This window comes from Dermacentor andersoni, chromosome 9 (assembly GCF_023375885.2).
Source record: "Dermacentor andersoni chromosome 9, qqDerAnde1_hic_scaffold, whole genome shotgun sequence".
NCBI lineage: Eukaryota > Metazoa > Arthropoda > Arachnida > Ixodida > Ixodidae > Dermacentor > Dermacentor andersoni.
In genome coordinates this window covers 73,637,752-73,665,542 of record NC_092822.1, presented here as the reverse complement: position 1 = coordinate 73,665,542, position 27,791 = coordinate 73,637,752, and the positions used below count along the sequence as shown (strand labels likewise).

The following is a 27,791-nucleotide window of genomic DNA, read 5'->3' as shown; positions in this document are numbered from 1 at the left end:
CAACTTCAAGTCGTACGGAAATAGAATCGGCCGCGTTGAAACCAGCCAGCGCTGGTGATGTTGCCATGTGCACACTGAAAATTAAAACCGAGACCTTAGTTGAAACACTTGTTGGGCGAGGGATCGCAGTCGTGCGGCTGAACTTTCTGTTTTGCGGTGGCAGATTTCAAGTATTGCAATGCGTGTCACATAGCACCCTGCACAGCGGCAGGGATTTACGCCACTGTGTGGCGCCGACATTGCCCCAGAATAATAATAACTGAGAATTTACACGCATATAATTTAGTTAATAGTTAAATTTGGGCCAGTAGTGCGCGCGCACAGCGCGCAGTAACAACAGGTAACAGTTCGTCGTGCATTGTGACCGCCGCGCAAGCCTAAATTCTCTCGAGCAATAGTTTCTCATTACATGACATCCTTTTTGGCTTTCTTAATTTTTCTGTAGGGGCTGAGCTGATACAACGGAGCGCATCGGACAAAATAAAGCAAATCCCTCCGCGACGTAGCGAAGGAGGCATCGTTATCAGGAACATGGCGTCATCGCCGGTGTTTTTTATCCGTCACCCGCAGCTGGGAGGGCGGCAAGCTGTCGGCGATATTGCGCTCGACCTCGCCCCCTCTTGTTCACACGTGGATCGCCGTCGTGGCACGCTGAGAAAAATGCTGAGTTGAGCACGGCTTCCGGTGAGTACCGAATCTCACATTCTTGTCGCTGCAATCGTGCCGTAACGTCGGCCTCCCGTCGCGGACGGTGATGCAACTTTCGGTCTCTGACAGTTTCGACTATATTGAAAGTTGCCCGCCCGCGACAATGTCTGATCTTTCCGTTACATTACACCGGCGACGTGAACGTGGAAGCCGTTGACGTGCGCAGGTGATGTGTCTCGAAACCGGCGCCTTCGCTGACGTGACAGTTGTCACGCGAGCACCGTCGGCGAAGTAACCCGCGTGTCCTGTCTTCTGTTGTTGGTTTGTTGAGTGTGTTTACCGCCCTATTTTATTATCTATTAGTTACGTAGAAAGCTGAGCAGACGCGCAGCGTCTTAGCTTTACATGCATAGATAGCTATTAAGATGTGTACACTGTCTTTTCTATGCATGGTTAGCATAGGGTTACTCTTCAGCCATCTCTGGCGAAGTAGAAAGATAAGGCGTGCATATTATTGGGATGATGCGCGGCACTGTGCAGACAGATCATCACGCGTGCAACTTGCGAACCGTTCGTTGGTATCACAACACGTGCCCCTCAATTTGCGTGCGCCCGGTGGTTCTCTTTTGCCTGGCGTGTGCATAGTTTTCTGCCCTGCTCTTTTCCAGAGGTCACTAGAGGTGAAAGATGAAGGCCCTCATATTAGTCGGAGGCTACGGGACGCGGCTACGGCCGCTCACGTTGAGCAGGCCAAAGCCGCTGGTCGAGTTCTGCAACAAACCCATGATGATGCACCAGATTGAGGCCCTCGTCGAGGTGAGTTCTCTGTTCGCGAGTTGCCGGACTGGCGAACATCTACCAACCGCTTGCCGTTCCCTGACCCGCTCCAGGCCGGTGTGAGCCATGTCATTTTGGCCGTCAGCTACCGCGCCGAGCTGCTTGAGAAGGAAGTCAAGGCAGAAGGGGACAAGGTACGAAGTTTTTTTTTTTTTTTTTTGTCAAATGTTGAGCAATGACAGTGATTTAAGAAATCTCCAGCATGGCGTAATGCTGCGCATTCATATCCACTGTTAGGACCTAAAGATGGGCGGATGGGCTGTTTAATTATGTAAAGCAATGTATACGTAATGTTAAAGGCAGTGCGAACATCTTGAGAAGCAGAGGAATAAGGCCTCTAGTGGTCGCTACGGCCAGTGCCGTAGTGACCACTTCTGTGTGACCTGATCCACTAGGCTTGTCACTGTCAATGAGTCGCTTGCCAAATTCTCCAGTGGCTTATTGCAGGTCTTTTTGGTGGTTGGTTGACGTTTGAAGTGTCTTAATTCATAAAATGTCAGTTTTGTTCATAATCGTGCACTTCAATCACTTGGCATAACAATGTTCCCGTTTGGTTTGGACTAGCTAGAGCACTCACTTGCACACATAATCCTTGCTGCAAAGGAAGAGTGCAACCTAAACCTCATTGCCATAATTGGTTAAGAAAAGATATCTTTGTGATCAATGCTCACAACTGATTTTTGATTGCCTTTAAAGGTTTACCTCTTTCAGTGGCTTTCCATAAAGTGAGAGTATTATTTATAAAGGTTTTTTTAACTTGAAATGGCATGCCGCATTTAAAAAGAAATTCCTTGAACAATATGTTGGGCGTGTTTTGGGCTACTTTTGAGCGAGGCATGCCACAACATTTGAGCTTATTTTTTTTTTCAGAATGCTTTCTAACCATGTTCATCAGGTCACACTGGTTGTTACTTGAGATATTGCATAATTGAGTGGCTTGCTTAAACAAAACAGCAAATCGGCTTTACATGGACCTTGCAAAAACAAACAAACCTTCATAGGAGAGTACCACATAATTTGTAGAGTACTGTTGCTGATGTGTGTAGCCTACAGGGGTTAGTTGCAGCTCTAATGAGCCTCTAATTGTCTGGCACCTGGTGAAATCTGTAATTTGGGCATAACAAACCGTCTGCATGTGTACATCCTCTTCAGTTCCGAACCTAAACTTTTTGAAGGATTTGCTTTAAACTTATTTGACGCTTAAGCATACAAAAAGACTAAAATAGTTTTAAAAACTAAGTTCCAACAATGGAACAGAGTGTTGAAACCTGCTTGTCCCCAGTTGGGTCCTGTGGGACACGACAGGTATGAAACTCAACAAAGCAGTTGCTGTTCTGCAGACGTTCTACACTAGGCATTTCACTCGAGGATTTGCAGTCACAGCCAGGATTTCTAAATTTTCTACAGGATTCAAGCTTCATGTGGTCCTGGAAGTGTCCTTCCCTGTCACATCTGATGGCGTCAATCGGCATTGGAATTCATCATAATTATCAATGGTGATGTTTGAAAACCTGATAGGAACAAAAAAGAAGCCAATGTTGAATTTGCAACTTGGTAGCATTGACCAGCCAAGCTCCTCCAAAGTAATTTGTTTCTCCACTTGGAATGTGTACTTGCTACTGGTTGCGGGTCATGTGTGTTGACTTCAACGTCATCACCACTGTGTTCATTCCCATTCTCTACATCATTACAGCCCTTGGCATCGTCAACAAAAGTTGGAAAATTTTTTGGATCCAACAGATTGGCACTGCTTTCTTGCAAAACCATCTGAATCTCTTCGTTGGTAAAATATTTCGTTTTAAGCCATGAAGTAGTAATTAAGACCCATGGACCCCAATTGGGGTCTTCCAGATTAGTCTCCTGAGGTGCAAATTGCAGCCTAGCTTCTTCATACAAATTCTACACGTCTCATTTATGAGCTTTTAAAAAGTTTGCGTCAAATAAAAAACATGTTGCAAAGGATGCTGTTAAGACAGAATTAGTTACTCAACTCGAAGACAAAGGCACGCTCTTTTACTGGTGGAGTCCATCTATGAATGCAACTGGTGTCGCTTGACTGGAAGCGTGAACTCGTGCGCAGTGTACAAAATAGAACTTAAAATTGTGGCCTATTCAAATTTGAAAAAAGGTACCCTGTTTGAACAAATTATTTCCGCTTAAACCAATGTCCCCTCCCATTTGGGGTCGCAGGTACTGAAGAGGAGATAGTACTAGCTGCCTTGCCAACACACAAGGCTAAAGGGAAAGTGGGTAGAAGCGAGACTATGCAAAATAGCAACTGTTTGCAAATTTTTCAAGTCATAATTACCTGAGCTGCGAGTGCTAATGTTATGTTGCTGCTGCATTTACGAAAGGCTTATCGTTGTCTTCCTCTCTCCGATTGTTTTCTTCAATGCAGCCTTGCTCTGGCAAAAACAGTTTACAATACCTTTACCTTCCAAGGTTGTTCTACTGGTTTGCACACTTCCACCAGCAATACTTTGCAAATTCATTCATTGGATGCATATGTGTCACCCTTTCTTACTGAAGTGAGGGTGGTTGTGTCTAATTACAGCAAGGCATCTGAGACTGGTGGCGTTGATGTACGGATGATGTACTAACGCCAATTTTCCTGAGCAACAGAAAAACGGACGTGTTGTCTGTCGATGGGGTTTTCCCAGTGGTTATGCCTTCCATTGGCACAGAACAAGCTGTCGGAGATTCTCGTGGCTGTTATCTATCACTCTAGGTAGATCCCTTACGGTGTCCATTCGTATGTGTACAGCCTACAGACTGTGGCCTGGAAGGTGCAGCACCTGAGTGAGATTTTTGCCTAAAGCTTAACACAGGACAGAGTAGGTGAGCCAGCATCAGTGAGTGCTCTCTTGTATCTGTATTCTTCACAGCTATGAGAAGTAGAGGTGACTGGAGATAGTTCAAGTGCATGGCAGCCAAACATTACAACTGGAGATAGGCCAACTGCGTATTGACAGCTAAACATCGCAGAGGCAGAGTAAGGCAGGGATGGGGACTAACATGCATCACACAGATAAGACAGGGTCAAGTGGCTGTTGTTTCCTTGCATATCATTTGGTAGTTTACACTTGCTTTGCTCTCATGGGTGTAGGGAATATTATCGTAGACTTTTGTGTACTTTGAGAGGCACTCTTCGCTGATATTGAAATTTGATATTCGATTGATATTGATATTTCTGTTGAATATGAGAGATAAACTGCACAATTAATATTTTTTTATGAGAACATTGTAGCAGCCTCCTATTCAGTTAAACCCCAAGGAATTGTGAAAATCTGTGCAATCGGAAAGTTGTCTTAACATCCTCTAGCCGCAAAACTAAACATTTCGTCTTCCTAGTGCACCCAAATAAACAATAAATGGAACAGCATTGAAACCAAGAGATAGATGTAAAAAGATACATTTACTATATTTTCATGAGACTAAGCGTTACTTTGTGCACTTTTGTTTAAATTATTGAGTAATATTTTGCGTGTTGTCACTCTGAAAACCTGTGAGCTGTCACAAATGACAAAATTTCACTTAGCTGGGTCATAAGTTTGGCATTGCATTCATGTGGGAAAACGCTAGTGTAGTACTCAAGGTATTGTTAGCTGCATCATGTATGAACACTGCTGGTTCTTGGTGACTCCAGGCAGTGACCTCACCATCATTATCAGCCTGAAGGAGAACCTCAGACTTCCTCTCTTATTGTCTCTGTGCTGTCGGGCTTACAGGTTCCCACGTAATTGTCAACCCTGGAATAGTTGTTCATATCCATGAATACATCATTTGGTTGTTGTGAATCTAGCAGAGTTGCCTCCTCCAAGACTTCTGATCTAGGCTTCTGCCAAGCTGAGTAGCAGGCGTCATTAGCAACTGTCAGAGTTGAGCTTAACAAAATTCGTGGTTCATGCTAAGTGGAATTTTTTTTCATCGAGTCTGTGCAGAACTGATTGCTCATGCATTGTTCCACATATCCAAATATCTTGCTTCAGTGGGTTCGCATTAATGGAGACCTCTGCATGCGTGAAAAAAAATCTGCAAAATAAATCTGTTCAGGGTTGACTTCTTTGTTTGGGACCTGGAAGCCCCGTCTGCAATTCGCACAGACCTCGTTGGGGAGACCTTTCTCAGGAAATGTTCTTTTCATTTTTTTTTTTCTCGTAGCTGGGCGTGAGGATAACACTTTCCCAAGAGGACGAGCCTTTGGGAACGGCTGGCCCTCTGGCCCTTGCCAAGGACCTCCTTGCGGACGAAAGTGAGCCCTTCTTCGTCCTGAACAGCGATGTCATCTGCGACTTCCCCCTCAAGGAGATGGTGCAGTTTCACAAGCACCACGGCAAGGAAGGCACGGTTGTTGTGAGTCATCCCTCCTCACCCTGTTTTGTTGCTCACCTCAAAAGCACTCTTTGGCAACAAGTCTTCCATGCAGTGTTTAAATGAAGTCGATAACATTACGAGTTGTCCACTGAGGCTATCCATAGCATAGCCTGCCCTCAGAGGCCATTGAAGTGACTCTGAAGAGGCAGTATTGATGTCTAAAAAGAATAGAGAATTAAGAATGCACCAAATTTTAGCTTTTCAATTTACCATAAATTTGCAGAATGTCTTTTGGTCATTGTGTGCATCATCACATGCATGGTCATATACATAATACATATATATTTTGTGCACATTGCAGCCGATGCATTTTAAGCCCTCTTACAGTGACATTACTACATTAAATGTTCACGGCCTGCTGACAACTCGTTACCATGTCCCTGGCGCTATTTGGTCATACCTGGCCCTTGCTCCAATAAAACCCATTAATAAATAAATCACTTGTTGAGTTCCCCTTTCACTTATTTGCAGGGACATAGGGATAGCTGATGACAGTGTTTTGCATGCTGTGTAATAAATAAGCTAAAGGGAAGCAAAAAGGGGAAGTGTACTTGAGGCCCAAGAAATATCTTAAAAATTCAATTTTGGAATGTGACTGATTTCAGCATCTACAACACCGGAATTATTTAAATTGAATGATATAACAAAACATAGTTGAATGTTTAGCATGCAATAAACTTCTTTTTATTAATGAAGAAAACGAGAAATGAAAGTTCTTGAAAAGAATTTCTCCATGTGATGCATGCGATGCCTTTCCAGTTGAGCGGTGGAAATGACTGTGTGTCTATAGACTTTCCTGGTGTGTTTATTGGTTAAAAACCTAGCTCTGGGAGTGCGATACAGTGCTGCTTGAAGTTATGGTAGCAAGTGTAGAACATCAGTTAAATTGTCAAGTTTTTTTTTTACACAAGTACCTTGAGAAAGTAGGTGTGAGCATGACTGTCACACTAATGTAGTTGGTAAAGCACTGTATGCATAATGTGGAATATGTGGATTGGGTCCCCACCTGCTGCAAATTATCTTTTTACCTTATTATTTCTACATTTCAAATAAATATATAAATTACCTTCCTCTATGCTTCTTTTGGCTTCAATGTCTGTTACTTCGTATAGTTATAGCTAACAAAAGTAACGGGGTCCTTGGATCCTCTTATCCATCTTGCTCATCGCATGGTATTTCTGCCATGGAGAGTGCCAGTCGAACCTTGCCTGTATCAAATCGTTTAACCAAGCAGCCAACTAAGCGTCATGAGAGCACCCTTAAGCTTTTGTCTGCACGGTTAGGCTACAGAGGCATTTAGCAATTTCAGTGCTTCCGCGTCATTAAAGCCCACGTGGGGTACCTGTGCTGCATTGCACGAATTAAACCCGAACAGCAAAATTTATATTGGAACATAAAATGCCTGAATTAGCTTTGACATTAAAGGGAGCGTGAAACAATTTCGACGAATTGGTACAAACGCATTGAGTCGTTATCATTGGTCCTTCTGATCATTAGGTGATGCATTTAAGTGCCCTGCGTAAAACTTGTAATTTGTTATGAGGTTTTAAAAATGTACATCGCTACCATTTGCAGTGGCATCGCTACCGTGAATTTTCAGCCAACTCTGACCAAGTGACGCGTGTGATGACCATACGACGTCAGTAGGGCGAGCTAGTCGATTGGCTGCCCAGGGTGCATTTTCGATCATTTTTTCAACTTTATGGGGAACAAATGTTGTTTTTAATAGTTGGAGTGTTAGTTAATTTGTTTCTATAAAAAAAGTATGTAACAGAAAGAGAATGCACATGGTCTCACTACACTCGAGCAATTCCGGCCCACAGCAAGTGCTGTATGCTTGATTTACAACGTACTCTGTGTTGACGCAAGCTGCACGGTCTGTGTTGGTCTCGATCTGTCTTTTTGTGGGCACCACCCTTGCGTTGTGAGCCACAAGCGTAGTGATCGGCGACAGGTCAAGCTGCAACATCATGTCCCTCTGCAAGGCAGTCATGCAAGCAGAGCGGCTGCAGTGCTGGTTGTCGATATCTGATCGGCACCGGTGTCTACGCATGCATGGCCGTAACCTCACGCCAAAATATTACTACCACAGTAGTGTTTCACGTGTCCGGTATTTGGGTAAACGCAAGCGCAAGCGGGACTGGGCTTAGGCATTTTACGGGATGAGTGGAGGTGCAAACGTGAATGGCCTGCATGGTGCAGCCACCTGCTTTGCTGCTGGTGTAAATTTTTGGCAGAAGTGTAATGGTGAACGCATTGTTTTTCTAAATGTATAAACTGTTTTGCACCTGGTTACAGCAATATTAGCTCTCTGCTTGGCTGGTTAAACTCTGCGCCACAACTTGACTGTGCAGACCGATGAGGCCACTCGTGTACGTCTGCGCTAAAGCTCCTTCATCACAGAATAGCACTATGGAGGGGCTTTAGTTTGACTCCACCCTTGCGTCAAAACACCCAGCTTGCCTGTGGTTACCAGAATACCGGACATGCTCAGCACTGTGACAGCATGCTCACAGCGTACGCTGCTTTGATAGCTCTCGCTTGGGATCGACTGTCAGGCAGCTGGCATAGAGGTTGGAGAGACTTTGCGCACTGGCTCCAAGACAGCTAGAAGTAGGTGACACGACATTCCATCATGACAGAGCTAATGAAGGTGGCAATTAGCCCCAGTCACTCTGCAAACGAGTTGAGGAGAAAAAGCATGGCTATGGAGGAGAGTAACTTGTAATCGCCCGTAGCTCCTTTTCTATGAGACGCTTCACGCAAATTGTGGCGTGAATGTTTTATTGTAGCTGTACCCTACGGCATCTACAAAATTTCTGCAAACCGTTTCAGGGACCCTCTAAGAACATATATTAGTACGTCTTGCTAGAACTTGAACATTTGCAACAGCATATTCTTTTAGTAGCCACAATCCACCCATATAGAAAACTGTTGAATGTAATTCTCACGTCTTTACATTAGTGCCCTGCTTGCATTTCATATATATGTCTGTGATACTACATACATGGGTCTTCTATGCAACAGCAATCTGCTTAGCTTGTCAGTTGTTGCTTGATTCATCTGTTTGTATCTCCACTATGCCTCTTTCTCGTTTTTCTCGGCAACAGACGACATTTGTGTGCAATTGGCAGATGGCTTGCCCTTTGCGTAGGTCACACGAGTCGAGGAGCCTTCCAAGTACGGTGTGGTTGTGTACGATGAGATGGGCTGCATCGAGCGGTTTGTGGAGAAGCCGCAAGAGTTTGTGTCCAACAAGATCAATGCTGGCCTGTACATTTTCACACCGGACATACTGAAACGAATTGAGGTAAGGAAAGCTGCATGCTTGTTTGGGCTTATCTGGCAAAAATGGATCAATGTGAGCCAAAGTGGTTCAAAGCACAGGAGGCACCTTTTACGAGGAAGTATTGCCGGGGCAGGGAGGGGGGGGGGGGGGGTCAGATAAGAACTGTGACCTTTGGCACATGCAGGATATCTTTATATCAGTGCACGGCAGCTTTGAAACAGTTTGGCAAATAAAGCTAAACTCTGTCGTGAAGTCTCGCAAACCAAAGTTGTCTTCCATGTCAGTGCTGCTTTAAAATTCCAAAAAGGCTCATGTAGATTCATTGAAATAGGTGGAAATGCGACGTTTCCATGCATGAGCGGCGCGGGGTGTTTATGCCATTTTGGAACCTAAGAGTACCCATCACGTTGACCATACCCCTTCTCCAAAGGCGCCTTAAAGATCTGTGCACGGTGGAAAAAGAAAACCAAAATTGACTAAACTGTTTCTAAATAGCCTGATAAATGGCGCTAGCTGTCCGCAAGCTCTTGGAAAGTGGCAAAAGACACATTTGCAGTCGTTGATAGACATCATAGACAATCGGGAATAGACATGAACAGGAAAGCGTTAACAGCAGTGGTTAGAATAATGCTACAATTTGGTATTATCTGTTGCTGTCTAGTCTGTTCGTACAGTACAATTTCAGAGCATAAGACCTATGGCCACTGGAAATTAAAAGGGGAGGGGACAAGGTGAATGCTAACTTCCAGCTGTAACTCAGTCAAAAGTTAGTCTTCACTTTATCCCTTTGCATTTTTATTTCCAATTTGCACCTATAGGCCATAGGTCTTACGTTCTGAAATTGTTCCGCTCCAATTGCTGCGATCTGTTACATCCATTCTACAAATGAGAAAAACTGTTCTAAAGCTGCTCCAAGACAAGCCGCACCACGCAGTCACGGAGGATACTGTGAAGAGAAGTTGGCAATGCTAGGTGGTGGTCACCACCAACCTATGCCAACAATGCTGTCACATCTCCTGTCGTTCATTAACCTTAATGTGCTAAAGGCTGACTTTGCTAATCAAATAATTCAATCCAATCCAGTGAATGCTCACGCATGTTCACGGTACACCATATTCGTGGGTTGTGCATAGATGACGTTCTATTGTCTTATATTGCGCATGTGGCCTGTTCTGCATTGTCGGCGTGCCCCACATTTGCAGTTCCTACTGGTGGCGTTGGGAGAGGTGTCCCTTAACTGACAATGTGCACTTTGCATTGTTGTAGCATTCATGTTAGTGGTGTTTTATTTCGCGATTCTATTCTATATCATGGTTATTGCTGCTTCTAAAGGCCACGTTGATGCCCTTCTTGCAACCCTGGTACTACAGAAGTAATAGGTATACGAGTCGGTTTCTGTGCTTTATTGCGACAGCAGTTGTATAACTACACTCCGGGCAAGTCTTCACTCATGAGGTTCTGTATGAAGTCCAATGCTTTATTGCGACAGCAGTTATATAACTACACTCCAGGCGAGTCTTCACTGTTGCCATGAGGTTCTGTATGAAGTTCAAGGGCGATAGGATCCCATTGCACCCTGTGTGCCGCATGCTGTCGGTGCGAGGGAGTGTGCAAGGGTGAGCTGAGCTCGATGTATGTTTGATACATGCTCAATTTAGGGGTCACATAATGAAATGTTTGCAAGATGCGGAATTGGGGCGAGGGGAGTGCGAGGTACTGCAAACAAGCATGCGCTAGGGGCACAAGTGAGTGCTTGTCGACTTTGCTAGCCCGGCCATGGCTGCGCATGGCTATCCATGCCTTATCTCGAAGGTAATCTCTGCTGAGTACAAGGTTGAGTAAGCCGAGATGGCTGGTGGCCGCATGTGTGCTCTCTTCCTGGGCCCCTGGTGCTGGAGGTTGCGTAATCTCAAGCTTTGCAGGCACATTGAAGCGAGCGGCAGCAAAAGTGTTTAGTCCCACCTGTGCAGTCTTCATCGCAGAAGGGTTGTGACAGCAAGTGTTCGTAGTCATAGAGTGGGATCTGTTCATGTATACCTGTGCTTGCATGACACCATACTTTTTTAATTTAATAAGGAAGTGAATGTTTACCGCAATTTATCTGGCTGATAAAACTATGAACCCTGCTTTGTGTGTTGTGTAATACTTTGCTATCGGTTTCAGTTCTCTGCCTTTCTGGCGACACTGCAACTTTTTATGTGCTATACAGCATTACGTATGTTGTGCTTATGAAAGATACATCTTCTTTTATGACAGCAAAGTACTGGGTGCTGTACTTTTGTATTTCCTTGTATGCTGTGTCATATATAGTTTCTCTGCTGCTGACTGAAGTCCCATCAGAGTGGCAGAGTTTTGCCCATCAGTTTGTTTCATGCGTTCTGTGCGGTATTGTTTTGGTGTCTGGCTGTTTGCTGCTTGTCAAGCAGAAAAACAAGTGCACTAGAGTTCGTGTGCTCTTTTTGTCATTTTAGCACAGTTCTAATGACAAGCTAGCATTTATTGATTCTAGACAATATTAAAATTTTTCTTACATGTGTAACAAATGCAATAAACATGGTTCTTGTCCTCTGTGTTCCTTCTTTGACAACCTGCTAATAAACTAAGGGCAGCTGCTACAAATAATTTTTCTCCTCTCTGCTCCACAATACTCATGGCCAGTACCACCACTGCTGCAGTTGCTACAGTTTTACTTTCTCTCTCAAATGTAACAAATTTTATTCAGATCGGCCAAGAGGTTTTCTCGTGACATTTATGCATGTCATGTGCAGTACTTGAATTGGGAAGTCAGAGTTGACCACAAGCTAAAGCTTCTAATTAAGATGAGTGTCAAGAAGCCTTGGAGGCCTGCTAACTTATCAAAAACGCCCAGCTTATCAAAAAAAAAGATAACCTTGGGTAAATTTGTGCAACTTTTGCCAGCAACATGCCATACATATCATAGACTGGGAAGAGTTGACAGTTTTTTTTAATACATATAGACTGGGAACAGTTGACAGTTTTGTTGAATACTCTTTCACCTCACGGATGGTTTATCTGCTGCGGTGGCTCAGTGGCTGTAGTGTTCTGCTGCTGCTGAACACAAGGTTGCGGGTTTGATTCCCAGATGCAGTGGCTGCATTTTGACAGAGCAAAGTGCAAAACGCTCATGTGATTTTGCATTTGCTGAGAGGCACATTTTGAAGAACCACAGGTAATTGAAAATAAGCCAGAGCCCGTTACTACAACACCTCTCTGGTAACACCAGTGTTGATTTAGGACATTAACCCTTTCAGTGCCAAGGATGAGTCCGACTCGTCTAGCGATTTCATTTTATCTACTGAATGCCGCAGACGAGTGGCAGTGTTGCGACTTTGGTGTGGATGGTGTGCAACTAGATGGTGCCAGCATCCCTGAAAACTTGCTACTTTACTTTTGCACAGTTGGCAAAGACAAAGCTGAAGTCTGGGTCCTTTGTGTTTTAGTTACTACTAGAACTTTCTTCATTACGGTAGCAAATATGTGGACACAGTCATCGTCAGCATCTCTGTGAAGTTTCGCACAAAGTCCAAGTGCAAAGTCATCATGGCTGCACGCTGTATGCTGTGTGTGGAGGTGAAAGCGTGCGAGGGTGAGCTGAGGGTGGTGGCTTGATGTCACGTGCACAAGAGAGGAAGTGTTCAGTCTTCCATTGCGTGCAAAGCACTTATGGGGAGTGGAGTCCTACTCCGCCGGCGGCTGCATATGGCATGGGCCCTATCTTAAAAGCGATCTGCGATGGGGATAATTTAGGTGCGCTGAGGGCTTCATGTGCTTCTGTTCTCGCCTTTTAGCTCGCGTTGAAGTGAAAGGTAGCATGAAGGTCACTTCACTCGCTGCTGTGTTTGCTCACACCAAAGTTTTGACAGCGAGCGTCTGAGGTCTTTGAGTGAAAGGTGTTCATGTTTGCCTGTGCACGCATGACACCATGCTTGTTAATTTAGTTAGTAAGCCAATGTTTATAAGTTGGTATGGCTGATAAAGCTACTATCCTTACTTCGTGTAGTTGTTTAATGATTCGCTATCACATTGGATATTTCGACTTTCGGGCAAAACTGCGACTTTTTTTCACAGCTGAAATTATGCTGTTTTTGGATATTTCTCCATCTCAAGTAAACAGTTAGACCTGGAAAGCTCTCTAAAGGAGTGTTTGGAACTTTATTCTGGTTAATTAGATGTCTCAGTTAATCCGGCTGGTGGTCTAGGCCAGCGGCCACACACAGGCGAGGAAAGGTTGGGCCATACAGGCCCAAGGTTTTGTTATCCTGATTTAAAATTCACCTTGGCCGTGTAATTCGAACTTGACTCATCAATGTCCACGCCAGTCTCCTGTCGTGACCTAATTGGTGACCCAATAATGGCACCTATAGAGGCGGCGTTTGTCTTGGCTGCACTTAGGGGACAGCAAATACGTTGAACACACGTCATCTCCCAAAAACACCTTTCTTCGGCCGACCCTAGGCAGATCTTAAAGTGAAAATGGTATCTCACCATGAATTATTACAATATTTACCCCATTCCTAGCGTGCGCCTTTTTTAGAGTGCAGCTCTTGGGCGCCCATTTCTGTATTGAGTGTCGGCGTGCCTTGGCATTGTACCTCGCACCAAGCGAACAAGCGCAGTGAAAGATGAAAGTGAACGCGGAGCACAGCAGGAGATGGAAGAAAGGCGATAGGGCAGGAAGAGGGTGCAGCAGAACCACGAGGCAGAAAGCGGAGGGGAGATGGCCTGCGTATGCAAGGTGTTGCCGGCAGCCGCGGGATCCGCAGCCATGTGGGCGATCTCATCTGTGATTCCAAGAGGGGGGGGGGGGGAGGTGGCATGAGGTGGGGAGGGCCACACTTGTCCGTGGTGTCAGCTGTTGAGGTCAGTCCGCGGTATGAGCGTGTGTGACAGTGATCGCTGCTCCTGCAGTGGGCGATGTGGAGTGGAGCGGCTTGATGTGGATGCTCCCTTGATTGTTGTTGTCTGACACTGCTGGCACGATTTCCCCGCAACGAAGGGCCGCTCTCGTCGTTGGTGGAATGAAAGCGCGAGAAGTGCAGTGCCACACAAGATGGGTTGTGTCTGTGGCGGCTGCTGTGAATCGCGCTCACGCATCACCCACGTGCTGCCTCTCGCGATCTCCCAGTTAGCGAGGCACTCGTGCCATTCTTTGCTCCATTTGCAATGCGCCACACGAGACGGATTGTCTGCGCCAGTTACGCTACTCATAGTGTTCTCTTCCTGATATGAACAATGTACCTATATAATGACAATACAGAATATTGACACGCAAAATGAAAACACATAAATTTCGCATTAGGGAGTATTGTAATCATCGGTGAAATTTTTTCAAAAGAATTGGTCGGAGAAATTGCCTGTGTGGTGCCATTCAATACGAAACCAAAACCGTCTTTGCGGCGTTTGAAACAGCCTAACAACAACATAGGCATCATCAGCAGCAACAGCAACCAATCGCAGACATTGCAGGATAGATTATTGAAGTGGCTAAATTAAGCATGGATGACCATTTCGTTTGATTGTTGTGGAGTCGTTGGATAAGGGCAGAATATCAAACATGCAATGGACTGTAAAGAGGGCATGTAGTGGTTCATAGACAGCTGTAAAGTGCTGAGAATGATGATCGACATTTGGTGTAAATGAATTTCTACACTGTGTTTTTCTTGTTGCCAGAGTCGGAGGCATGCTAGCACATTTTTCTTGCATTAGATCCATACTTCGTTTATGAGCTGTATTGCCATTTCTATGTTTGTGTTCTACTTTGAACACATAAAAAGGGGTTGCTTGTTTCACTTGAGGGTGTGTTAGAATTGGACAAAAACTTCCGAATGGATTGGGGGTGTATTTTGCCGTTTTTTCACCTATGGTTATATTCACCCCACTGGATAATTGATGAATTTCGTCAGTCCTGTCAAGATCGAATTAACGGAACTTGACTGTACTACCTGGTACACAGAGTACAGCACTAAGACATCATCAACTGCTGCACACTTGAGCCATGTAGTCATTTGTGCGGTAAATTGCATGTAAATTTAGTTTATCGAGATGTTGCGTGGCCTTTTAGTGTACCATGGTCTTCAGCTCGAGTATCTGGCAGCAGAGCTTATTTAATTTGTGGTGGAGGTTTGACGAGCCGAGAGATGTTTGGAGGCTTTTCTGCCGCAGCTTCCCCATAGAAACGCGCACACACATTTTTACGTCTGGTGACCTTGTACTTTCCTCTCAGGTGAAGCCAACGTCCATAGAGAAAGAGGTGTTCCCTGCTATGGTGGCAGAGGGCCAGCTGTACGCCATGGAGCTGCAGGGCTTCTGGATGGACGTGGGACAGCCCAAGGACTTTCTCACCGGGATGTGCATGTACCTGCAGTCGCTGAGGGTCAAGAGCCCCGGAAGTTTGCTGCCGCAGGGGCCAGGCATCGTGGGCAATGTGCTCATGGTGGGTGTCTCTCGGAAGAGGTCGCATGTCTTGGAACAGTTGGCAGCGATTACAAATAAAAACGCGCAGGCTAGACTTCAGACAATGTTAGAGATGAGGACAGCACTGATTCTTAGCTGGTCTAGAGGGGCTCTAAAGAGAATAACAATTTGAGCTATCGTTGTAGGTTATCCACCCAAGATAACAGAAATGTCAGTTTTACTGTGGGATGAGGCTTGGTAAGTGAGAAAAAGACTCGAAAATGAATGACAAGTGTGGGCACTGCCTTGAAGTTTCTGCCCCAGCTCACCGTAATGTCATGAATTTCGACAGCATTTGCTAGGGCCTAGATAATTTTTTGTTGTACTTTTAAGGAGCCAAGGAGTGAACTAAGCAAGTTTCAAGAGCTTTTACTTATTCACAGCAACCTAAATACGGAAGAACACTTTGAAATCCGTGATGTCACCCCCACATAACGGCTCTTGTCGTTGGCGTGAAATTGAAGAAATGGAACTTTGACTGGCATTTTCTCTTCTAAGAATTAACATGTTGCCACAAAATTAAGGTATACTTGAATTTTGAATGAATACTTTATTACTCTGAACTCGCACGTATGTTTCTCTTTGGTGTCCCTTTAAAACTGTTGGAATTTTCAGTCACCAAGTTCATTCATCTCAACCTTGCCACACTCACTGCAAGGCTGTCAAATTGAGAGCATTAAAGTGCAGTCCACTTATAATAAAACCACATATAGTGATGATATCTTTTATAACAATGAGTTGACATATCATGAACCTATAGGGCTATGAGGAAAAAAAAGAAAAAAAGACCATATATAACGATATGTTCTGACTGCACGTCGGATACAATAATCAAAATTTTGCCTTCTGTATGGCGTTTTCCATGCAGACTGAGCATGACATTTGTGTTGCTAAGTTCCCCTTAAACAAATGATTCTGAGATGGGATGACAAGATTTCCTCTGAGAGTTGCCATAGCCACCATTACCGCGCAGTGTGTCCTACTTGTGCGCCAATTGTGAAACCCATGGGAGAGCATTGCAAGCTGGCGCAGCGCGCCAGCTTGCTATGACGCTTTCTCTGGACGATCATGCTCGTCTAGAGAAAGCAAGAAGTGAAAAGCAAAAGGGGGCAGTGGCTGCGCGCTTTTTCTGCAATCTCTCTCTCTCAGCTGGTGTGGAAATATGCTGTGGAAGCAGTCCCAAAGCAGCAGACAGCCCAGTTTTAGAAGATGGCACGGACAAAGTGTAAAGTTGTAAAGCTGCAAATTTTGCAAGACTAAAGTATGAGCTCGTGCAGTCAACGATTTCGACAATTCTGAAAACCAGGAGTCTCACGATCATGACTGACTGGAACCAATGGCCATGCTGATCAATGGAAAAGGTGGGCTTTGTGCACCAAGGCGAAACCCCCCATGATAGTGAAACCAAAAGGGTGGAAGCTGCTGGCATTAACCAAGCTCTGGGAGCACATGGCTACTCTCGATGAAAGAGGTGGTGCTTTGATGGTGGAGTTTCTTAAATGCAGATAGTGCTGCCTCATTCTTCAAGAAGGTGATCATTGTTGCGACATACGGCGGCGTTGAGCAGTGGAGGCGATGACAGCAGCGGCAGTGATAACGAGATTGACAATAGCCAGTCCTTGGCACTGAACCCGATGTCCAAGCAAAGTGCGTTTTCGATTGAGTCGCTCATTGATTTCGTGCACGCTAAAGGATTGCCGCCTATGTTCACGTAGCAAATGGATGCGGTGCACACAGTGGCTGTAAACCTGAAAATGCCGCAAAAGCGAGAGCATATTTCAGACTACTTCAGCGCGCCCAACGCTTGACACGCTGTTTACAGGTATAAGAAACATTTTATTTTTCACAGCATACTTTCTAGTAAGTGTATTGTTTAGCACAAGTGTCAAATTTGGGTTCGGAGCTACGTAGGTATGTTTGACAGCTTTTTTTTTTTTTTATGGCAGTCTAGACACAGTGATCATTGGTTATAACCAACGGATTTTTAATTCTTTTTGATGTTGTTATAAGTGGACTGCACTGTATCTATCCACTTGGAGGGTTTATTAGCTCCAATAAGGGGGTGATCCTGTGCCTGAAAACTTTGTTTTAAATTCTTTGTTAATTTTAATGAAACTTGTTGAGTTTATGTATTTCAATGTGCTAGTTCTACATATACATCCAGTTTTCTTGCAGAGTAAATAACTTTCCAGAAATTGAAGAAATTCAGCTTTAGTGCATAATTTGCTTGGAGGTGAGCTATCTACCAAACTATGCATGGCATTATAAATATCGACATATGAAAATGATGTGGAAGAGTGCAAATAAGCAAGTATGGTGTTCTAATGCAATTATATATCGAATGAGAACATTGCAAACTTCAGTGAGAGAAATCCATCTAACTGCTAAAAAAAGAAATTTTTAACAATTTTTTACTAAATACATTATTATTTCATATATTTGCACTCTACGCTGCTTTGCCGTTCTGGAAAAAAACAGAATTACAGTGATAGCACAATTAGAAGCAGAGATAATGCACCTCCAATACGGCATCATCAAAATTGTGGTTTTGAGAAAACAACAAAAAACATTTCACACCTAATATATTGAAAGAAAGTTTGAAAAAAATGGCACCAAAGTTCATCAGTAGGCACTAGGCATAATTCATGGCTGTTTGGCTGTTGCCGGCCGACGACATAGCATGTACTGCGAGTACGTTCACTTCAAAAGAATTGCACGTTTTCAAAGCCCTCTGAGCTCCATCCCAACACAACTTCACCGCAGATCTCGCAAACTACAGTCAGCAAGCACCAGCTATGCAGAATGAATGCAAGTATTACACGAGGAAACACCGAGATTGTTGTTCACTGCTGCAAGCCTGATGACAACATATGGAGTAGCAGGCTTCGCGACCGAGGCTGTTGCACTATCGGCGGTCAGTGCTACAAAACGCCGAATCTTTTGCTCCGCGGCTGTCGTAGGTGCAATCTTGTCGAGAGTAGCCTTCTCATGTGCTCTTATCCACTTCCTCTTCAGCTATGAAAGCCGTGTTCAATTCTTACGCGAGTGTAACCGGCATGTGGATATGTGTGATCCGGAAAAGCAGTTGAGGCACCAACGTTCGGCAGCAGTACAACTTCAGCGGCAAGCTGCCGGGTATCCTGTGCTGACTGCGACAACGGAATTGCTTTCGGAAGTTTATTGCGTCTTGTATGTTTTTGCCCGTAACGCAGTATATTCAGCGTTGCAGTCGCGAGACTAAGACAAAATAGCAGATGTTTTCGACGTTTGAGTGCTCACGGTCCTTGGAGCCAATCACAACTCGCCATCTTGGTCACATGCTCAAACTGGCCAATAACAGTCTGCGTCGCAAATTTCTTTTTCTGTTGTTTTTTTCATGACCGCAGCGCCGGCAATGTTGCCAACTGACAAATGAAGAAAGCCAGAAACGTGAGCTTTCGAATGATACCAAATTGGCGCTGGCAGAGCACGTAGTTATCGAGTTGTGCGCAACGCAAATTGGCCGTGATCTGTCCCCAATTTAGAGTGCAACGCTTCCAAATTCTCATCTTTAGATCACGATAATGGATGAACTAAGTGGTATCTTGTAACCAAATTTCGGAGATAGGTGCGGATACGCGTCAGGAACGCGGAAAATAAGAATTGAAAATTAGAATTTTGGCCTGATTTTCAGTCCCAATGACCCGGGTCCCCCCTTAGACAAATGATTGATGATTACGATACTCTCTAACGAGAAATTTGAGTGCAGCTCTATACGTGTTTTCATTTCACTTTGTATCGACTGGTGCGGACACTCTGTCTCGTGTGGCACATTGCAAATGGTGCTAAGTGCGGTGCAACTGTCTTGCTAATCTGAAGATTCCGAGAGCCAGCGTGTGGGTGATATGTGGGTGCGATTTACAGCTGCTGCCGCCGACAGGCCTCCCAGATGACACGCGCCACTTTGGCACCATCTCATGGCCATCGTCGCTGCACTGCGCTTCTCACGCTTTTGCCATACCCTCCTCCGCTGTCTGCCTTGTGGTTCCCCTGCACCCTCCCACCGCCTTCCTCCTTGCGTCTTTCATCCCCCGCTGCGCTTTGCATTCACTTTCATCTTTCACTGTGCTCGTTCGCTCGGTTATGCCGATGACGCTTGCCGCAGAAACGGCACGTAAGAATGGCACTGTAAATCTCCAGCAGGGCTCTTTTTGAGTAGTGTTGAGCCTTATGTCAGTGAGACATGTTGAGCAGTTCATCAAGAATTTGTACAGTCACACCTTGTTACAACAAAGTCACATCCATCATGAAAACACCTTCAATTTATTCAATATTAGTTATAAACAGATATTCATACATTCTAATCTTGGCGGGAACATTTAGATTTACTTTATTGTTGATAATTTGTTATATCCGTTTTAGTTGTATCGAGGTTCAACTGTGTATGCATAGTTCGCATGCCACGAGGAGCTAGTCCTCAGAGCCAGATATCATTGCTCTTCTAATTTTCTGCTTCAGGACCCAACAGCCAAGATTGGCAAGAACTGCCGTATCGGTCCCAACGTCGCCATAGGACCCAACGTGGTGGTTGAAGACGGTGCATGCATCAAGCGGTGTACTTTGCTCAACGGGGCGACGATCAAGTCCCACTCGTGGCTTGACTCCTGCATCATTGGTTGGCGCTGCACTGTTGGACAATGGGTCAGCAATGCTTCTGTCCTCCTCTCGCAGCCTTAGCTGCGTGCGTGCACTGCGACCACAGTTGTCAGTGGCACCATGTGTTGAAAGTGCTTCAAAGCTGTGAATTATGGGCTGGCTATCCTGCAGTGTGGTACCTTAATTAAGGGCAGAGAACATAAGAGGATGGAAAGCCGAGATAGTTGGTCGGGATTACATGACGCAGTAAACCCTCGCTATAACAAACTCATCCATGATACAAATGGACAATTCTGTAAGCAGTAGAATTTTATTTATTCAGTTATTTCTAAATATTTTTAAGGCCCTTGCAGGCATTACAAAAGGAGTGGTAAGGCATTCTTGTAAGTGCAGGAAACAACAAACGTAATCAAGTAGACAATGGTGCAACATTATTCATTGAAGCTGCATTATACATAATTGCATTGGTGAACATTGGTGCAACAGTGTGCACAAGAAAAATGGTGAAGCAACAGACAACTGAACAATAGAGACAACGTAAAGAACATTCTCTACAGCGGCCTTGTAGTTAGAGAAGTGTCTTGAATGGCAGCAACGGTGCTGGTAAGGCGGTTCCAGTCTACGCAAGTTCTTGGAGGAAGAGTCGCTGCAGTTGAACCCACTTATAACAGTATTCAAATGCCAAGAAAATCCCATTTCTGTAACCAGTAATTGTTATAACTAGGTTGCACAAAAAAAAGCATAGGGTACAAACATTGACATTTTTAGACAGAAAGAAGCACGGTAGAACCCACTTTAACATTACTGGCTTTAACGAGGGGCGAGTGAATACCCAATAGAAGATTTCAAATTTAATTTCGAATTCAATCAAGAAAAAAAAAGCTGCATATCGAATCTAATATCTAAACAGATATTGGCCAAGAAAGCACTTCAGAAGCTCGGGAATATTCTAGCACTGCATAACATGAATGTAGCAAGTGATCAGTAACATAGGTACATTGAAATGAAGGTATACAGTACAGTGTACTCTTATTGAAGGGAGCTCCAAATTAGCATGCCAGCACTGATTACAGCTCAGTGCTAGTGTATAAAGGTCTGTTGCATAGAAAATTTTGCTTTCCATTTTTCTTCAAGATACAGAAGGGCTATTTCAACTCTTATGTCAGCTGGGTTACCTCGTAAGTGTTACGTTTTGCGCCAGGCGTGTCGAAAGGATCAGACAAGTTCCGGGTGAACGACGTTTATTAACCCATGCTTGTGGGTTGAGGCTCGGCAAGAAAGAGAGAGGCCGCTAGCAAGGGGCACTCTGCTTTTAACACTTAGTGCGCCTGCGCACTTCGCAGAGTGCTCTTATCAAGATGAGCGCCAGCCGACACAACACCACCTCCCCTTTTAATGGAGCACACAGTCACTCAGAGTCCAGCTTAGAATCGATCCGGTGGGCGACGACTTCACATGGGGTAGCGTCTTGCCTCGGCGGGTGCTGGTGTTGCCTGTTGCGCAACCGGAGTTACCATGGGCGGTTGTGGACTGGAAGGAACTGGTGCGCCGGCAGTCTCAGGATAAAACAGGAACTCGCTGGTCGCAACTTCGCCAGCTGTTCCATGCCTAGGGGTAACGTCCTCTGCAGGCCTCTGTAGCAGCTGATCCTGGTGACGACGCCAGGTGAAGGTGCCCCTCGGGGTGGTTGCACGTACTTGGAAAGAGACAGGTCCTGTTTGAGCAACAATCGCAGCGGGAGCCTACTTTGGTTTTCCAGAATAATTACGTGCTAACATGCTGTCGCCTACCAAGAAGTGACGTTTGCGACACGGACGACTTAATGCCTGAGTGCACTGTCTGTGTGCTACTCTTTCCCCAACGGAAGGCTTTACGGCATCTAGCCGACTGCGTAAGCGTTGTCCTAGGAGCAATGCCGCTGGTGATTCACGAGTCGTCGCATGTGGCGTGTTGCGATACGACAGCAAAAATTTATGCAGCTTTACCTGCAATGTTCCTCCTGTGCCGTCTTTGCGCAGCGCATTCTTTAAGGTCTGGATGAAACGCTCTGCCAACCCATTGGAGCTGGGGTGGTAGGGAGCCGTGAGGACGTGGCGCGCTCCCATTGCCTGCACGAAGTGCTTGAAGTCCTGCGAAACAAACTGAGGTCCATTATCGGAAACAATTGTTTCAGGGTAACCAAAACGTGCGAAGAGCTCAGTCAAACAACGAATCGTGCTTTCTGTAGTTGTCGATCTCATTTCGAAAACCTCTGGCCATTTAGAATGTGCGTCGACCACCACTAAAAGCATGGTATTCTGAAAAGGTCCCGCAAAGTCTACGTGAACACGCTGCCACGGTGAAGTCGGCCATGACCAAGGGTGAAGAGGTGCGTTGACTGGAGCGTTACGTTGCTCTTGACAACTAGCGCAGCTTCTGATACGAAGTTCGAGGTCCGCCTCAAGAGTTGGCCACCACACGTAGCTGCGTGCTAGTTCTTTGCTACGCACGATGCCGGGATGGCCGTCATGGAGTTCGTCCAGCACGAATCCTTGCAGCTTTGCAGGCACGACTACTCTTGCGCCCAGCATGACGCATCCCTGATGCACCGTCAGTTCGTTGCATCTGCGAAAAAAAGGCTTCAACTGTTCATCCTTGATCGACGCGGGCCATCCCACATTTGTGAATTCCTTCACTCTACAAAGAATTCGGTCTTTACATGTGGCAGCCGCGATATCTCGACTAGAAACAGGCAACGAGTTCAATCGCAACGAATAAAATGTTTCTTCTGTTTCTTTGGTTTCCGCTTCAAGATCTGGCAGCGGCAGACGCGAGCAGAAATCGGCTTCCGCGTTCTCGCTCGATTTCTTGATGATAAGATTGTAAGAGTAGGCTGCCAACGTAACGGCCCAGCGTTGCAAACGAGCAGCCGCGATGGTGGGGATCCCGGTTGTCGGGCCCAATATTGTTTGAAGAGGCTTATGGTCTGTGACCAAGGTGAATGAGCGCCCATAAAGATAGAAGTGGAACTTCTTTACACCGAAAATGATGGCTAACGCTTCTTTCTCCAGTTGACTGTATTTCTTTTCCGCTTCAGATAGCGTTCGTGAAGCGTAAGCAATGGGCCGTGCCCTTCCGTCATCGTAGACATGAAATAGGACTGCTCCTACACCATACTGAGACGCGTCGCATGACAGCCTAAGTTGTCTTTCAGGGTCATAGTGTGCGAGCGTAGGTGGTTGTGCCAATAGCGCTTTCACTTGGTTGAACGCTTTTCTAGCATGCTCGTCCCAGTGCCACGCTACCTTTTTTTGCAGAAGTCTGAAAAATGGTTGAGCTATCGTTGCTAACTGGGGCACGAACTTGCTGTAATAGTTGACAACGCCCAACAAAGACTGAAGCTGCTTTTTTGATTTCGGCTCTGGTGCCTGGAGAAGTGCGTCAACTTTATCTGACAATGGGGAAATGCCTTCAGCGCTAATTTTGTGCCCAAGGTAGTGAAGTTCGCTTTGAAAAAACGAGCACTTCTCTTTGTTTACCCTGACACCTCGGCTTTGAAGACGCTCCAGCAGCGCTTCGAGATTAGCTAAGTGGTCTTCTAGTGTTTTCCCAGTTACCAAAATATCATCTAGGTAGCAGCAAACACCCTTGAGGTCCTTCAACATCGTTTCCATTATCTTTTGGAATATCCCCGGTGCGGAAGCGATTCCAAAAGGTAATCGGTTGACGACAAACAATCCCTTGTGGGTGTTCAAGGTTAGGTATTGCTTTGAGGCATCAGACATGACCACTTGCTGATAAGCGCGGTTCAGGTCGATCTTTGAAAAATGTGTGCCTCCAGACAGAGCCGCGAATAAGTCATCGACCTTCGGCAACGGGTAACGCGTGACGTCAAGGCACGGATTCACTGTCACCTTATAATCGCCACAGAGGCGTATGCCACCGTCTTTCTTGATAACGGGTACCACTGGCGTTGCGTAATCTGATGTGGCAACGGCCGTTATGATGCCCATTTTTTCCATCTTCGAAAGTTCAAGCTCAACCGCCTTTTGCAGTTCGAACGGCACGTTTCTTGCTTTGAGAAACTTCGGTGCCTGATTAGGCTTGAAATACAGCTCGGCCCTTTCTTCTGTAATCATGCCTAACTCATCTTGAAATAGAGAGTCGTACTTTGCGATCAAGGCGTGCAGCCTTTCCTCTAAACGACAAGAAAAAGGCAGCTCTGACCTTGGCAGATGGTGGACGTTCCAGATTTTGTTCCACTCCAGCCTAATTGTCTGAAGCCATTCCCAACCCAGCAACGGCGGCCCCCCCTGGTCGACGACGTATAGAGGAAGGCTCGCCGTGTTGCCACCGTGCTGCACCTTGACTTGCAGGACGCCTTTTGGGATCACCAGGGCTCCTGTATAGGTGCGGAGCTTCACTTCTGTCGGGTTGAGCCTGGCTGATGAAAGAAATTGGCGGTATTGTTTGAAAGGCATGACTGTGACGGCAGCACCTGTATCTAGCTCCATAGGGATTGTCACATCATTTACTTTCATCGGTACCATGATGGGCTCAATACTGGGAGCAGATACGCCCCTTACGGCTACCACTTCCGAGCAGGATACCACTGATAGCGTTTTTACAGTGTCCTTGATGGGGCGTTTCCCACGCGACTGGCCGGAGGTGCTACGGCAAACTCGTTGCAGGTGTCCCCTTTTGTTGCACTTATAGCATTTGTCATTTACGTGAGGACACGCTTTGCCGGAATGTTTCGGCGACCCGCAGCGAAAACATGTCTGCGACTGGACACTCGAAGTCGCCTGTACCTTATGCATGGGGTTGGGTGTAGACACACCTGTACGGGCTTCCGCATTGCTTTTCGTTGCCGCCTCCATAGCCACAGCGCGCTCTACCGCTCTCTGAAACATAAGCTTGCTATCCTCAGTGAACAGCACTCGCTGTATATCCTCTCTTAACAAGCCGCAGACGAAGCGATCCCGGAGGGATTCATCTAACGCGCTTGCAAAATCACAGGTTCGTGCTAGCTTCCGTAGCTCGGCAACGTAATCAGAAATGGACTCGCCTTCGACTTGCTGCCTCCTGTGGAACTTTGCTCGCTCGCCAATGACCGATGGTTTCGGCGACAGATGGTCCCCCAGCATCTTCGTTAGTACCTCGAAGCTCTTGGCTGAAGGCAGCTCCGGGGCAACCAGTGATTTCAGAAGACTATAGGTACTGGGGCCTATGATGCTCAGGAATGCATGTACTCTGTCACCTTCGGGAACGCGGTTGACGATAAGAAACGACGTCAGCCGTTCTTCGTACGACGCCCAGTCATTCGTGGAAACGTCGAATGGTTCCATCTGGCCCAGTTGAGCAGCAAACTGCGTCGAACCTGCACTGGCTTCTTCGTTCATGATATCAATCAGCGAAGAAAAGAAAAAGCAGCACTCTTCAATAGTCGATACTGAACAGAGGCTGAATGCCGAGAACACTTGCCTTCCTTGACGCTGCGCAACTCCTCAAAATCCCATCTTCGTCGCCACGTGTTACGTTTTGCGCCAGGCGTGTCGAAAGGATCAGACAAGTTCTGGGTGAACGACGTTTATTAACCCATGCTTGTGGATTGAGGCTCGGCAAGAAAGAGAGAGGCCGCTAGCAAGGGGCACTCTGCTTTTAACACTTAGTGCGCCTGCGCACTTCGCAGAGTGCTCTTATCAAGATGAGCGCCAGCCGACACGACAGTAAGGTCAATCTACGCGACAGACCAAAGCGTGCACTGTGCATCATGTGACTCGACCACTGCTCCGTGTGTAACCATTGTCGGCGCTGTGCAGGTTAACTGTGGTCGGCACTGACGGTAAAGAGCAGGTGCTGTTTGATTGTCGTGTTCAGAGTGTGATTAGACACATGTCAAATATTCTGAAATCGACAGCTTCCTTCTCCCTCCCGTCCATCTGTCATCCGTGCAAATGTTTGCTGCCCGATGTTCAGCGCACCTTAGTTGTGTCACACTTATGTGCCGTGTAAATCCAAAGCTATTCTTGTGAAGGGGGACTCGAGGCTACAAAAAGATGTGCGTCTAAGCATGGTGTTGGGAACAAGAGGCCACCATACGGTGTGTTGCAAAGATGGCAACCGTGAGCAACTTTGTTGCCTTCCCATACATTCGCTCTCGTGTGCAAGGTGAACCGGGCGGGCGGCGGTTTCAGTTTTGTTCCGTGGGCTGTTTCGGCTTCTTGCGCTTGCAAAACTGATGGCTATCTCGCTCGTTTAGTGCTCACAGGTGTGTGCATAGGAAGGATGCCGCCGTGCATGCGTTTCCTTTCCTTTTTTTTCGGGGAGACTCGCGATATCTAATTGCCTCTGGTAGGTGATAAGATGAAGATTAGCGGAAGTTTGTCTGAATGAGTCGACTCGTAAGTGAGCCTGCTGACCTACATGAGCCAGTTTGTCAAGAAATTTTTGCCTTTCATCACTGGTACTACATGAGTGGCAAGACTTATAGTTCTGTGAAAATTGGGAATCGGCGCTTTTATAGTCAAATGGAAATTCTTGTAAGTCAAGTGCTAAATTTCGCTCCTCGTACAGATTCTCATGTCAGCTGTCTCTAAAGATGTGTTGTAAAAAAAATATAAGCAAGCCGCTTTTCTTTCCTTTTCACAGCTGTAATAGAATTTTATAACCCAAGTGAAATAGTGGAAAAAGAATGCACATAATCTGGTTAGCGTGACACTTGTCAGTATGCTCTTACAGCATGTTTTTTGCAATGCTCTCTACGTAGCCTTTATTCGCACATAAGGTTGCCATCAGTTCAGCAATAGACTGTAGATGCTAAGCTCTAGCCACATGTCACATGTGCTGCAGTTCCTGTGGGAATGTGTGCTCACAGTAATGGCTTTCATTTCCTGCTCACAGGTTCGAATGGAGAATACCTCTGTTCTAGGGGAAGATGTGTTCGTCAAAGACGAGATCTACATCAACGGCGGCAAAGTGCTGCCCCACAAAGCCATCTCTGACTCTGTCACAGAGCCGCAGATCATCATGTGATTGCAACGCGTTTTTCATTTTTTATACCATATTTTTTTACCTGTAAGCTTTCTTACTGCAACTTTTTTGCATTAAATGTTCTAAGAACGTATCATATGTGGCATTCTTTGTTGCTCAGCATGTGTAATTAAAAACACAGAAGGGGAGGAACAAGTTTCTTTGTAATTACATATCCAGCCAGATGGTCTGATACCTCGGCTGTAAAGGGAAAAGCGACACCTTTATACATTTAACCTCAGCTTGTAGTCCTAGCAGAAATACAAAATAGTCGCTCACCGATTGCTCTCACACCGATAATTAAGACACGCTCAATTACAGTAGAACCTCATTCATACGTCATAGAACAAATACACTAGGCGAAACATACGATCCGAAGTCACAAAAAAATTTTCTGCTGTAGTTGGCATCTACATAATGCGAACTGTTGTGCGAAGCGTTGCAGCCTGAAATGCCAACCAGTGCTGATAAGGTTGGGCCTGAGCAACCCAAGATGTGTGTCGTTGTTCTTGCAGCTTTCGCT

The 27,791-nt window shown here is 45.7% G+C and overlaps 2 protein-coding genes across 3 annotated transcripts; one reads left to right on the top strand and one right to left on the bottom strand.

The window, feature by feature from the left end:
* The first annotated feature begins 534 nt into the window (after positions 1-534).
* On the top strand, positions 535-27,362 carry Gmppb (GDP-mannose pyrophosphorylase B). Of its 2 annotated transcripts, none has more exons than XM_050176133.3 (8): positions 535-684; positions 1,317-1,464; positions 1,539-1,619; positions 5,647-5,838; positions 9,014-9,169; positions 15,393-15,602; positions 20,120-20,302; positions 27,140-27,362. In XM_050176133.3, the coding sequence occupies exons 2-8, from the start codon at positions 1,336-1,338 to the stop codon at positions 27,269-27,271; spliced, it is 1,083 nt and encodes a 360-aa protein (XP_050032090.1). In that variant the 5' UTR covers positions 535-684; positions 1,317-1,335; the 3' UTR covers positions 27,272-27,362. The 2 variants fall into 2 exon arrangements, with proteins under 2 accessions (XP_050032090.1, XP_050032091.1); XM_050176134.3 differs by lacking the exon at positions 535-684 and adding an exon at positions 728-969.
* Positions 21,709-27,133, bottom strand: LOC140213172 (uncharacterized). The gene is made up of 3 exons (XM_072284339.1): positions 22,747-27,133; positions 22,243-22,386; positions 21,709-21,906 (listed from the first exon to the last, which is right to left on the bottom strand). The coding sequence occupies exons 1-3, from the start codon at positions 25,636-25,638 to the stop codon at positions 21,709-21,711; spliced, it is 3,234 nt and encodes a 1,077-aa protein (XP_072140440.1). The 5' UTR covers positions 25,639-27,133.
* Positions 27,363-27,791: the final 429 nt, after the last annotated feature.

Coding starts and splice junctions, on each gene's coding strand:
- Gmppb (XM_050176133.3), top strand. CDS start 1,336: ATGAAGGCCCTCATATTAGTCGGAGGCTACGGGACGCGGCTACGGCCG. Junction 5,839..9,013: donor GCAAGGAAGGCACGGTTGTT/GTGAGTCATCCC, acceptor CCCTTTGCGTAG/GTCACACGAGTCGAGGAGCC. Junction 15,603..20,119: donor TCGTGGGCAATGTGCTCATG/GTGGGTGTCTCT, acceptor TTTCTGCTTCAG/GACCCAACAGCCAAGATTGG.
- LOC140213172 (XM_072284339.1), bottom strand. CDS start 25,638: ATGAACGAAGAAGCCAGTGCAGGTTCGACGCAGTTTGCTGCTCAACTG. Junction 22,387..22,746: donor ATGACGGCCATCCCGGCATC/GTGCGTAGCAAA, acceptor TTTGTTTCGCAG/GACTTCAAGCACTTCGTGCA. Junction 21,907..22,242: donor GCACAGGAGGAACATTGCAG/GTAAAGCTGCAT, acceptor CGTCGTCACCAG/GATCAGCTGCTACAGAGGCC.